Consider the following 12,637-nt stretch of genomic DNA (forward strand, 5'->3'; position numbering starts at 1 on the left):
CGTCTTCTATGATGGCCGCAGTTGTGCTACCACCAACTACGACAGGTACTCTCGGTTTGTGGAATGGGACTAAGGATGGCGAGGCCGGATATATTGGTGAACTTAAAAAGTCATAAGCTACCATTAGATACGCATCGCTAATCTAGTCCTGAACTGCAGACTATGCGACTGGAAACACTAATATGAATCGTCCGAAAGAAGTCGACATTGTTGCGCATGATATTAGACATATCAGTCCTCAGGTAAGTACGAATATAAAACCCTCTCCATTCAATTTCATGCTGACGTGTGGCCAGCCTACCCTGTTGAAAAATGGCTACCAATTAACCGACATTCCCACGAGTGTGACAACAGAAGAATTCCTCAACAGCCAAACCCCTGAGGGCAAGAAGCACATTGAGGATGTTTACTTCCCAGAATGCGCCAAGATCATTGAAAAAATTACGGGTGGCGTGGGGCTGGTGATTCCTACCTCCTTTCGGCTTCGTGAGCAGAAGGGGAACACGAAACAAAGCACGAACGAGAAGTTGGGTGAAGTCGAGGCCAGATATGCCCCCAGGCCTGTTGCACATCTCGATAGAGATACCCCAACTGCTATAATGCTTTTGAAGGAGACCGTTGGTGCGGAGAAAGCCGATGAGTTACTGTCTAAGTACAAGCACTGGGCTCAGGTGAACACGTGGCGGCCAATCGGTAAGTAGAACAAGGCAGTGACTCCATATCGAGAGGTGGATAGCTTATAAACTATCGCGTCTAGGTAACCCAGCTACGAAATGGCCTTTGTGCTTCATCAATCATGACCGTATCCCTAACTGGGACTACGACACCCACGTGGGCCATATCTTCTCTAAGAATGATCCCCTTGTCGCAGACAGAGGAGCAAAGCCCTACGTTTGCGTAGTGAAACATGACGATCGATATGACTACCACTACGTCAGTAGCCTTAGGCCGGCGGTGAGTGTGAAAGTTGTATGATCCATCCTAAGACATGCATGGCTTACAACCTTCTGTTTAGGAATGCTTAGTGTTCTGCTCTTTCGACTCGGACCCGAAATTGGCGATGCCTCACTCGGCTTTCTGGGATAACAGCACCCCCGATGATGCTCCTAACCGGCGATCAATTGAGGTTCGATCGCTGGTCTTCTTCTGAAACGAAGTAGCTACATAGAAAGTCTTTATTGACGAGTTATTCGCTGCTTGCAATTTATCAAATTTTGTCTCTAGCTCGTGAACGAGAGATATCATCGTATCTAGGAGGGACTCTAGAGGTGCCGCGAAATGCGTTCGGAACGGTATATTCGGCAACGGTATATTCGGCGTTTGGATCTTAGCGAGTCCTTTGTCATACAAATTGATAGCAAATCCACCCACCTTGACCATAAGTAACATGAAGATTCTACACAGACATTGACATATTCTATCGACGTTGTTGTGACTTCCCTATTAGGAAATAGATATAGAAATGGTAGCGTTACAGAAATCGCTTTATGCTCTGGCCTCTCTGCCCTTGCCTCTGCCCTTGCCCTTGCTTTTGCCCTGCCCTACACCCTGTATTAGCGCTACCTCACCGGCGATAGAGGGCAACAAGCAGGAGGAGGGGAGGGAGCGCATACGCCTCTCGAGCTAAGGTTTAAGGTGCTCTGGCCAATCAGGATGGGCAGTCTATAGCTATCCACCACTCAGTCATAAAATGACGGTATTTATCATTGGCTCAAATATCCGCAGCCAAGTTATCTCACGTGACTACCTACCAATGAAAAAGTACCATCTCAACCTTAAGCCTCTTTAAGTTGCGCCTGCAGCGTACCTCGCGTCTGTGGCGGATATTTGAGCCAATGATAAATACCGTCATTTTATGACAGAGTGGTGGATAGCAAGAATAACAACACCAAGGATATCTATCTCAGTACTTATTTGGGAAGTAACAACAAGCTCAAGATTACACCAAGATGATGAAGTGGATGGATGGAATTCTATATACCTGCAGAATCTATCTCAGGAGGAGAGGCTACGATACCGCGGAGTGGCACGTGGGCAGGTGTCAACCTGCTGTGCAGAGTGTGTAGAAAAGCAAGTTGATTGATAGCTACGGGGGTAGAGAGCGTAGATCTATGTACAATTGGCTGTACCGTACAGCGAAATTAGAAGCGAAATTGCGTCGGAAATTGACCAATTAGAAGCAGCAGAAACGCAGGGATTACGCATATTAAACGCGGCCAATTAGCCCTCTCAGAAGGTCAACAGCAGGTTACTAGTACTTAGTACTAATGTGACACGCAGCGCCGCCAAGGATTTGGCTGTACGTTGTACAGCCAATTCCCATAGCCGTCAGTGGAGCCGCGACGAACCTGAAGATGAACGGCGTCAAGACCCAAGCCAATGAAGAAAATGGTGTCGCAACCGAAATTATCGGTGACTACCTGCACGTTCTCGATTCTCGTACGTGGAAGACATACAAGATTCCAATCTCCGACAACTTTGTACGAGCTTCAGACTTGAGCGTCATCTCCGCTCCAGAAGTCCGACAAAGCAAGGAATCGGGAGCTGAGAGAGTGCGGAAGCTCGCTGTCTTGGATCCTGGTTTCCAGCACACCGCTTGTAAAGAGTCGGCAATCACGCTCATGTGAGTTGTGCCCGAAATTGATTTGTTGGACATGAGCATGATGATGACTTCTCCTGCTCGTAGCGATGGAGAGAAAGGCGAGCTCTGGTTCCGTGGCATGCGGATAGAGGATTTGTTTCGTCATTACGACTTCGATACCACCATGTATCTTCTGATCTGGGGACATCTTCCCACAAATGAGGAAAAGGAGCGCTTCGAATACTCGATGGCTGCTGCGGCCAGTCCGCCACGGGCTGTTGTCGATGCTATCCAAGCCTTGCCGTATGCAAGCATACCTTACCTCGAGCGGAAGCATATCTAACCATGGGCCAGCCGCGAAACCGACATGTACTCGATCCTTCTCACCGGACTCGCTGCATATGTTGGCACCGATACTGAGATGATCACGTCTCGGCACAATCCCGTTCTGACGTATCATAACAACATGGCCCACACCGACGCCGCCCTGATCAGGACCATCGCATACACCGCCACCGCCACCGCGGTGGCCTACTGTCACAAGAGGAATATAGAATTCACCCAGCCCAAGCAGGGTTTCTCGCTCGTAGAGAACTTTCTGCTCATGATCGGGATCGATGATCTGGACAAGAAAATCTCGCGAACGATGGATCGCTTGTGGATCCTCTATGCAGATCACGAACTGTCGTGCTCCACAGCTGCAAGTCTTCACACTGCCTCGACGCTCACGGACCCTCTGTCCTGCGTCCTCGCCATGATGGTAGCCGGGGCCGGACCACTCCATGTCGGAGCGATCGAGCTGTGCTATGAGGGCCTAGAAATGCTCGGCACTGTTGACAATGTCCCGGCCTATATCGAGGCCGTCAAAGCGAGAAAGTTCCGATTGTTCGGCTACGGACATCGGGTCTACAAGACTAAAGACCCGCGCGCGACGCGGATTGAGGAGCTCATGGAGGAGCACAAGGAGGCCATTGCGGCGGACCCGTTGCTGCAGGTGGCGATGGAAATCGACAAGCAAGCCAACACGGACCCGTATTTCGTTGAACGGGAGCTCAAACTCAACGCCGACTTCTACAGCTGCTTCATCTATACGGCTCTGTGAGTGGTCAATATCGTGCCGCGGAAAATTGAATAGTGTGTTGGCGCTAACAATATTGAGGGGAATCCACAAGGACATTATTCCTGCGCTCATGATGGTCTCGAGAGTTGGGGGTGTTATGGCTCACTGGCGTGAAGCAATGGGTGCGTGGCCTTCTGATTTTCTGCGACCGGATAACGCCACGAGAGCTTCGGCAATAACGCTAACACAGTGCAACAGGTAACCCGATCAAGATGTGGCGGCCCATGCAGAAGTACAAATCATGACCGAGCCCTCATCACATGTTTTTTGGATGCGTTATAGGTATCGTGAGAGTTCTTTTTTGTACCGGAACACCCGCAGCGTCATGCACCCGTCTAGGTGATTCTCTCAAAGGATGTGAACTCTCTTGCAGGACAACTTTCGCTATCAGAATCGAGATATATTGTGCTTTTTTTAACGTACCCCAGGAACCCTCGATGGTTGGGAGTGAATTCCTCCTGCCCTGTACAAGCGCTTAATAATTTTGGTAGTTGACGGCGTGAAGAATCGAAAGTGTATCTCTAATATGTCCTCGACCTCACTGTCCTAGAATATCAATACAATGATTGGTAATCCAGTGTTGCAAAGCCCGCACAGTCCAGTTGCCACGGATGCCGACTTTATTGCGGGAGTATGACGAGCATCTGCTAAGAAAGGTAAGATGGCTCGAGTTAAGCAGGTTGGTCTGCGGCTGGCTCATCCCCAGCACTTTCCTTTTTCTTCTTACGCTTCGCTGCTTTGGCAATTCTCCAGCGATGCCCATGTCGGTAGACCGACCATAGAGCTGGTGCCGTTACAATCCATAGACCCGCAGTCAAGGTCGCGGTGGGTCCAATACCGATGGCGTCAATCAAGGGTGTGGCAGCCCCAACACCACCCGCACCAAGTAGGCACGTAGCTAAATTGATTGCCGCTCCGGCGGACGCAGCACTTTCTCGATTGATGTCTGTAAGTAGTGCTGCATTGGCGACGAGACACCCTGTCAGGACGTTGGCAATTAAAAGAGCACCACAAGGACTGCTGCTAGGTTCCATACTCCATTAGCCATCCATACGCGAGGATGAAGCAGCAACCAGCGAGTATCATCGGGAACGCCATAGCCAAGCGCGCGCGTTTAATGCTGAAGTTCGATATGTCTTGTTGCCGGTTCTTCACAATAGGAAGACCTGTAATATTCTTAGCCTAACGTTACCAACAAGACAGTTCTCAAGGCTCGAGGTACATTGAACCACCTTGCTTTCTTGCCTCACGTTTGAAATTCCAATCAATTAATAATGCTGTGGTCCACCGGGAGGACAGGCTACCAATTCCAACAGGTATATAGCAAAGCCCGATCTGAACCTCATTAAAACCATACCGGGCGTAGAGCTGTGAAGATAAGACGCTCGATACAGATGCTTAGCCAGCGTACAAAAGACCGCCGTACATGATAATGACGCAGCTCTCTCTATCCCCAAGAATTGGTACCGATCGGAAAGGATTGACAACGGGCCGTCGCTTCTCGAGGGTCTTGGCTTCCGGCGTGGTTGAGTCCGGGCGAATCATCTGTAGAAGCGAGCGATTCCATGTGGGCGGCGGCACAGATCCGTTTCCTACGATTGAACGCCTGGTCTCGCGGAAGAAGATGAACATTACGGATGCGAGGACGCTGCATAAGATCAGGAGGAACCAGAACATTGCCCGCCAGTGGAGACATTGGGATAGCAGCCCGCCAACAAGCGGACCTAGAGCTGGACCCAGCGTATAGCCTGCAGGATGTCAGGGTACAATTCCATGATATCTCCATTGAGATGCCAGGCAGGCAGAAATACCTGCTAGACGTTAACATGTGTCTAGAAGGCGTCTCGGTTAAATTTTATCTTAATAAACGAACCTATAATCGTAGATGCGATGTACTTGCCGCGCTCTGCTCGTGTCGTAAGATCCCAGACGACCGCCTGGCCTAGAACGACGGTTCCGCTGCTGCCAGAGCTCTGTACGCACCGTAGGACGAGCAAGGCGGCGTGAACATCCTGCAGCGCCAGGCCGAGGTTGGCGCCCAGGTAGATGATGAAGCAGAACAGGTAAGCTGGGCGGCGGCTGTATGTGTCGGAGATGGCAGCGGTCACGGACGAAGCAATACCTTGGAATACCTGGTATGTACTTATGGTCAGGTTAATGAGAGAAATCGAGACACCGAGATCCCTTGACAACGCATTCACAGACGGATAATAGATGCAGGTGGAAAAGGGTGAAATGATGGCGGCAAGGGATGATGCGAGCAACAGGCATATCTTCTCGACTTCGGGCAGAGCACTGTATGGTGCATCGGCTTCTGTGGGTTGGGACTCATCGCCTGGGGCAGATATTCGCCTCGTTGCCATCTCCATGCTTCACTTCGCTGGGCGTAGGGATGGCGACGGGTGGGGAGTCTGGTGAAGCAGTGGCTGCAACAATCTCGAGAGCGGCGTCGGGCTGGCCTTGGCCTTGCTGTACGGGCCTCCGGGTCTTGTCCTCTTTCACGTGTGATAAGCCTTGTCGGTATAGAACGCCGATGTCGTCTGGACCTTGCCCCGGTTGCGCTCCTGACTCCATCAACGGCGCGGCCATGTCAAAGAGAATTAAAGACGGAGAGTCTTGCTCATTGATGGCTTAGGCACGAGCCTTACACTCTCGATCGGTCGAGCCTGACTGTGTTGTAATGTGGCCCTTGGAATGCGAGATTGATTCCGCTTCAAAGACTTTGCAGCTGGAGGTGCTGTGTTCGTATCCTTACAGCTGGAGGTACAGTTCTAACGTCCGAAGGTGGGAACATGGTTCTGATTCGATGCGAGCTCAAGCACACCTTTTTGCCTTTGTCAGAGAATGTAAGACGCAGAACACTTATACCTCCATCCTGCAATCCTGCCATCCCTACGCCGCATTTCTAATCGGCGGTATACTTTACCGCCACCACGCCTGGTGGCCTATTTAACTTTTGCTATTGGACACTGGGGATCTGAGACGGCGGATATCAGAAGTGAAGATAAGAACAACCAGAGACCCGTGTTAGAGGATGGTAGCAAACAGCGTACGGAGGTGCCAATTCACTTTATTGAGTTACTCCTATCAAGAGGAGTATTTGCTCATACTAATAGCTATAGAAGCGCATTACTGCAACAGCTCAGAAACAGCATTTGGCGTTCAATTCGTATAGCAATGCTCACTGCCATAAATAACAGGGCGTAAAAGTTACAAGAGCGTTTCGTGCGTTTCGCATGTGGGGACCCCTGTATCATCCTGCTAATACGTAACAGATACGTATCGTATGCGCAGGGATTCTGACAACCCGCACCTAAATAAAGAGAATTAATCACTCAGACTTATCACCTTCACATCTACTCCGACTTCTTTCTATAAGAATTCTTCCAGCGCCTTTTGAGACTTGTCTTTGATTATGGTTGCAAGCGTACTCTTACCCACCGTAGTACGGGGTAGGCCTTGGCGCCAAGAATTGCATCCTTTCCATCTACTTGAGATAACTACAATAGGTAGTCCAGGTACAGACAGGCTATTATTATTTACTGTTAAAAGCTGCTATAGCACTTCAACAGTAGTAATCCAACGATACAAATTACAACCTCAAAATTGATTTTCAACTTCAAAATCTTGACGTGTCGTCAACCCAATAATAGTCCACCGTATGTTGTGACAGTCACACGATGCAACACTAAAAAGTACCGAGTAAGTTAGAGATGAAAATATTTCTTTTATTTACCTTTTTTTTATAACTAACCACGTTTGTCTTCCTTATCTCCAAGGTGATTTCTCTCTGGGAATTTTGTTCTCCATTTTACTAACTGCAAACATTTTATGCATCTATACCGGAGCCTTCAGCATTTCCCTTTCATGCCGTTGGCCAAGCAAGGGGTGATGGTAACCCGCATTCGCACAAAGGAATGCTGAAAACCCTGCGATACAACCCTCCACACCATCAGTAGACGCGTCCATTGAACCTTCTCGCACCTCAATATTCTCTTTCTCCTGCCAAGGCAATTGCTAACCACTGCAAGTTGGCCGGCTGCGTGATTTATCGTTTCATTATCTTCTCTGCCATTCAACATACCTCTTAAGAAAATGGTGGGAAACAATTCTAAAGGCGTACAGAAGAAGAGGAAGCTAGCTCCCTCTCGAAAGAACACTCGATCAAAAGCAGTACGCTCTCCAAGCACGTCGGCTATCAATTCTAGCCCTCCCGAAAACCCCTCAGAGCCCTCTGCAGCCTCCCAAAACCTGATCGGTCCCCCTCCGCCCAGAGGACAGAAGCGAAGATCTGTTCCTGAAGACAAGCAGTCAGACAAGCCCATAGGTAAGCATCCAGACAACCACCCTGACATCCACCCTGACAAGCACGTAGAAGAGTCCATAGAAGAGCATCCAGACAAGCAACTACGGAAAGATCCACAACACACGTCAAAGTCCAGCAAGCAACTCAGTAAAGCAAACTTGGAAGAACACAATAGACTTCTGCGATCGGGAACAGCTGACGAAACGAGACGCCCAGCGAAGAGACGGTTGCAGTCATCAAGTAATACCAGCATGACCCGGGACACAGAATCAGGACGCACGTATGCATCAACCGCAGCTCATTACCGCTTCGGTACGCTCGAATATGCAAGAATCTTCATTAGGCCTGGACCTCCGCCCAAGAAAATTCAATCTCTGGTCGACGCTGTCATCCAGCGTAAAATCAATGAAGATAGGAAGCGCGAACTAGAGCGCATCGCCCAGTCTCTACACCGCGATATTATCGATTGTCTCTGTGGAGCAGGCAGGGAGGATGATTACATCGAACCGATCCAACGCGCCCTATCTTCAATGGACAGTGATAGGAAGTTCCATTTTCCAAGAAAAACAGGTATCGTACTTCCTCCTTTACCGGCTTGTCTAGAGTCGTGCTCACGCCATCTTAGACTGGGAAGCAAGCCTAAAACCCAATATCGAGCCATCCTCGTTGAGTTTGAATTTGAATTTCCTTGCAAAGTTCAAAAAAGTAGCAAATAACGCTATTACCTCGTCGAAGAAACGAAAAGCCAACAAATCTACGCTTTCCTCCAATGCATCCCAGCTTGCCGTCGAGCCCTCTTGCACCCCAGTCCAATCCGAACCGAAAGTCCTGGCCGTGAAAACCGCTCGTCCGGATATTACGGTCGGTCTTCTTCACGAGACTGTGTTAGAGGCATTGGCAGCGCGAGGTCTTGGGAGCCTTAGAGCCACATTGTTCTTGAAAAACTTACAAATGCAGCAGGTACTTTATTCTAATCCTACCCAGCACGACCTACCGATCCGCTTCCCGACGATGGTCATCGAGGGCAAGTCATACGCAACTGGCAAGCCGATATTTGACGCGCAAAATCATGCCGCTGTGTCCGGAAGCTGCATGATCAAATTACAACAAGATCTTGCTTATCTCGCCGGTTGCACCTCTTCCGAGTCCTCTTCTCCCCAAAAAGCACCTCTGGCCTTCTCGATCTGTACCGAAGGACCCCACATGGAGCTGTGGGTCCATCATACTACATCGGAGGAGAGGATCTGCACGTACAATATGAACATCTTAAGAACCTGCCATGCGTCCATTTTAAAAGGAGTGACAGAATTTTTTATGGTGGTCGACAACGTGATGAGGTGGACTAGCGGTGACTTTCTCAACGACATTGCCCAGAAACTGGCCTCGGCGGCAACTGCTGAACGGGAGCACCAGTAGGCCACCGCCATCTATCTTTCAGAGACAACTTGCCACGACTTTGGTGCGGACGCCATGTTGGGAATATGATCGACCCCGCGCGATAATGCCACTACCGCTGTTCCATAGAAATGATGATAATCAACCATTATGGAGGACAATCAGTTACCCTGTTTAGACAGCAAACCGACTTGAGCAGGACCTCGAAGAGTGCTTGTAGCTTAGAAATTTGCATGTGATAGCACCAAATCTAACAAATCCAGAAGCCAATGAAAAACTGCTGCCACTTTCGTTGCATTTCTCGTGTTTTCAACCTCCATCTGCTCCCTTGCTATCATCTTCTCTCTATTTCTATCAACCATCAAAGACGTGCTTTAGGCCTATCATTTATTATTTATCCCTCTATCCCTCTATCCTTCTATCCTTCTATCCTTCTATCCCTTTTTTTATTTAAGAAAGGTTACATCTAGTATTAAAAAATAGATACCTAATTTTATTTTTAAGTAATTTCTTTTATGTTCCTAACTCTTCTATTAGAGCTAGGTAGCTCATCTATTGTTTCATCGTCTGTAAGCTATCTGCTTGTAAGGTTTTGACTGGCAGAATGAAGAGCGCTAGCACAACACTGGTACAACGACAGTGACTTAGATTACTACCACTGGTAGATGTATGGATAACAGTAAACTAATTCCTGAGCCCCTTAGCCTCAGTGGGCATTCCCTTTACTTAAGAGAAAGCCCTCATAATCCCTATGATACTAAATGCGCCTATAACGGGATGTGGCCTACGGCATACTTGCATTGTAGAGGGCACTTGGAGATAAGCCTTGGCATCCCTGACAATGCTCCTTGCTTGTGATTTATATACATCTCTGTGTAAGCTTTCTACTTAACAGTGAAGATTTCCAGGCGCTCTTATAAGGAGGTACAGAGTCTGACTTTAGTGCCTATAGGCTCTTTATATTTAGGCTAAGTAATAAGAGGGTATCCACCCCGCGGGCAAACAGGGGTGTAGAATGCCTCAATTAGCGCTGTCGATCGCTGCGGGGAGGTTCAAAATGTCAACAAACGCCCTATTCGAGCGAATTGAGGGTATTCTATCTAGCAATTGACTCCAATTGAGTGGTGATAGTGTACCCAGCATTCTCCTTCGATACATAGCCAAACGTGGCATTTTGAACACTCATAATGGGTCTTTGAGCCTCCTAAAATAGCTGTAGAAATGCCATTATTGGCTGACGCTGTAACATCCGTTCCAAATTTGCGTTTGGGCGCCCTTTTCCGTGTACAGCCTGGCGGATGAAGTTTTCCCTATTAGCACCGCCCGTAGGACTTCTTTTGTATGTGTTTATAGTGTTGTTGAAGTACTACAGGGGGTACAGGGTCTGATTCTTCCTCCTCCTTGGTTTCTTATCTAAATGTAGTAATTGACTGCATAGGGCACTTATAAAGTCTCTATAGCCGCGATGAGTTGTTGAATTATATTACGTAGAACTCTGTTTCCATAGTAAAAACGCGTTTACACAAGCAACGTTAAGAAGGAAGTAGAATAAGGGCTACTAAGTACGATAATTCTGCTTCTGATGACACGTAAAGTTTGCTTGTAAGGCATCTGCTTGATCTACGCCCTTTATATAATGGTTATAATAATTAATAGCTACTGGGATAAAGAGTTCCTTAAAAGGCAAGCCCTTGAATATAGGGTTCAGAATGCGTGCATTTTCAAAGGAGATTTTAGGGCATCTGCGAAGGCGTTGAATTTGATCTTCTGTACGATGAACGCTATAAGCTATTAAAATAGCAACAACAGGCTTATTATCTTGCCAAACGAAGCATAAAGTATTCTTATCAACGACTTCTGCTATTATAGAATCCCATAGAAGGTCGCTATTATTGTCAAGATAACTCTGAAGATGTTAGGGTACTGTGAGGGATCGCGAATGAAGGCAAAAGCTCTCGATTAGCTACCTATAGACAAGGAGACGAAACTTGGGAGTTCCATGATACAAGGGGGAAGTACAGGTTATTTGTACCCGTCTCCATGCCTCTATCTTTCCTCCTGAGCCGTGCCCCTATCCTTCCTCCTGAGCTGTGCCCCTATCCTTCCTCCTGAGCCGTGCCCCTAGCCCCTGAGGACATTCCCAGTGACATGCCCACTATCACGTGACGCCGCACCAAGGCATCACGTGCTGACCTGAGGCTGTGGCCCAGGTCTCCATGGGTTCTACCCCATGACAGGTACGCCTATTGCCTTTTTGTAAGTAGTGCCTATGCAGTAAATCCTTATTGCTAGAAGGTACTGTACAACAGGCACATTAAGAAACAGATTATTAAGATAAATGCAGAAATCAAGCTGTTTTAGTAACTAGCTTGCAAGTCGTAAAACAAGAGCAAATATAGGCGCTAAAAGAGTGCTTTTTTCAATAGTTTTATCTGCGATTTAAATGCTCTAAGGCCAGCGCGTTTGTTGGCTTTTTAAGAACGTTTTAACGCCCTCTATTCTTGAATAAAATAGCCAAGTCTAGATATAACTGTAATCGCTAATACACTATAGCTTGTAGCCTGTATCAATTAGTTTGCCCTTGATTTTGATAGTATCCTTCAGACGGCCCTTAAAAGCCACTATAGCTTCGTCAATAGCGATATCAAAGAAGGGGGTATAGGCATTTCGACAGGCAGTTCGAATAAGGTCAGAAATACGTTGAATTCGATGAAACCAGGGTGCATTTAGAGGCGGTGGGACAGTATTTTCGTTATTAAGGCTAAAAAAATGATGTATCTGTTGAAATCGCTTTATACTTATTGTGATGGATGGAGTATCTCCTCTGCTATGGCGCAGGAAAGACACGGGACCAGCCACGCACTCGGATAGCAGCACTCGGATGGCAGCGCCGATGGCGTATCCACAACGGCACGCGGAACTCTTGCCGTCAAGCTACTATGCCGCCGATAGAGGCATCCGTACGGCACGTGGCTCCCCGTACGAGTACCATAGAACAGGAGATTGATACGACCCCTTTAGGGAAGTACAATCTCCTCCAGAGGGAAGCTACCGCTTCTGGCCCTGCAGATACTCCGTCGGATCCTCCGCGCAGGTTAACTAGTAGCACCCCTTGTGTTCGATGGAGGAGTATATAGAGTAGAGCGCTGGCCGCACTGTAGATAGACTCCTCAGCTTACGTTTTAGCAATCTATGGACTATTGACTTGTTCTAGTTTCGAGCCATTGCACTTATA

At 48.0% G+C, this 12,637-nt stretch overlaps 4 protein-coding genes across 4 annotated transcripts; 2 read left to right on the forward strand and 2 right to left on the reverse strand.

The window, feature by feature from the left end:
* Positions 1–11: 11 nt before the first annotated feature.
* On the forward strand, positions 12–3,683 carry EPUS_01089 (uncharacterized protein; the record flags this gene model as incomplete). The annotated part of the gene is made up of 8 exons (XM_007807002.1): positions 12–96; positions 160–242; positions 297–693; positions 758–954; positions 1,016–1,126; positions 2,313–2,623; positions 2,687–2,884; positions 2,936–3,683. 8 exons carry the CDS (start codon positions 12–14, stop codon positions 3,681–3,683), a joined length of 2,130 nt encoding a protein of 709 aa, XP_007805193.1.
* Positions 3,684–4,372: 689 nt separating this feature from the next.
* On the reverse strand, positions 4,373–4,735 carry EPUS_01090 (uncharacterized protein; the record flags this gene model as incomplete). The annotated part of the gene is made up of 1 exon (XM_007807003.1): positions 4,373–4,735. One exon carries the CDS (start codon positions 4,733–4,735, stop codon positions 4,373–4,375), a length of 363 nt encoding a protein of 120 aa, XP_007805194.1.
* A 364-nt stretch (positions 4,736–5,099) lies between these two features.
* EPUS_01091 (uncharacterized protein) lies at positions 5,100–6,070 on the reverse strand (the record flags this gene model as incomplete). The annotated part of the gene is made up of 2 exons (XM_007807004.1): positions 5,100–5,449; positions 5,575–6,070. The coding sequence occupies 2 exons, from the start codon at positions 6,068–6,070 to the stop codon at positions 5,100–5,102; spliced, it is 846 nt and encodes a 281-aa protein (XP_007805195.1).
* Positions 6,071–7,796: 1,726 nt separating this feature from the next.
* Positions 7,797–9,423, forward strand: EPUS_01092 (uncharacterized protein; the record flags this gene model as incomplete). Its single annotated transcript, XM_007807005.1, has 3 exons — positions 7,797–8,028; positions 8,077–8,577; positions 8,633–9,423. 3 exons carry the CDS (start codon positions 7,797–7,799, stop codon positions 9,421–9,423), a joined length of 1,524 nt encoding a protein of 507 aa, XP_007805196.1.
* Positions 9,424–12,637: the final 3,214 nt, after the last annotated feature.

The sequence above is a fragment of the Endocarpon pusillum genome, assembly GCF_000464535.1.
Source record: "Endocarpon pusillum Z07020 unplaced genomic scaffold scaffold6441, whole genome shotgun sequence".
Taxonomy (NCBI): domain Eukaryota; kingdom Fungi; phylum Ascomycota; class Eurotiomycetes; order Verrucariales; family Verrucariaceae; genus Endocarpon; species Endocarpon pusillum.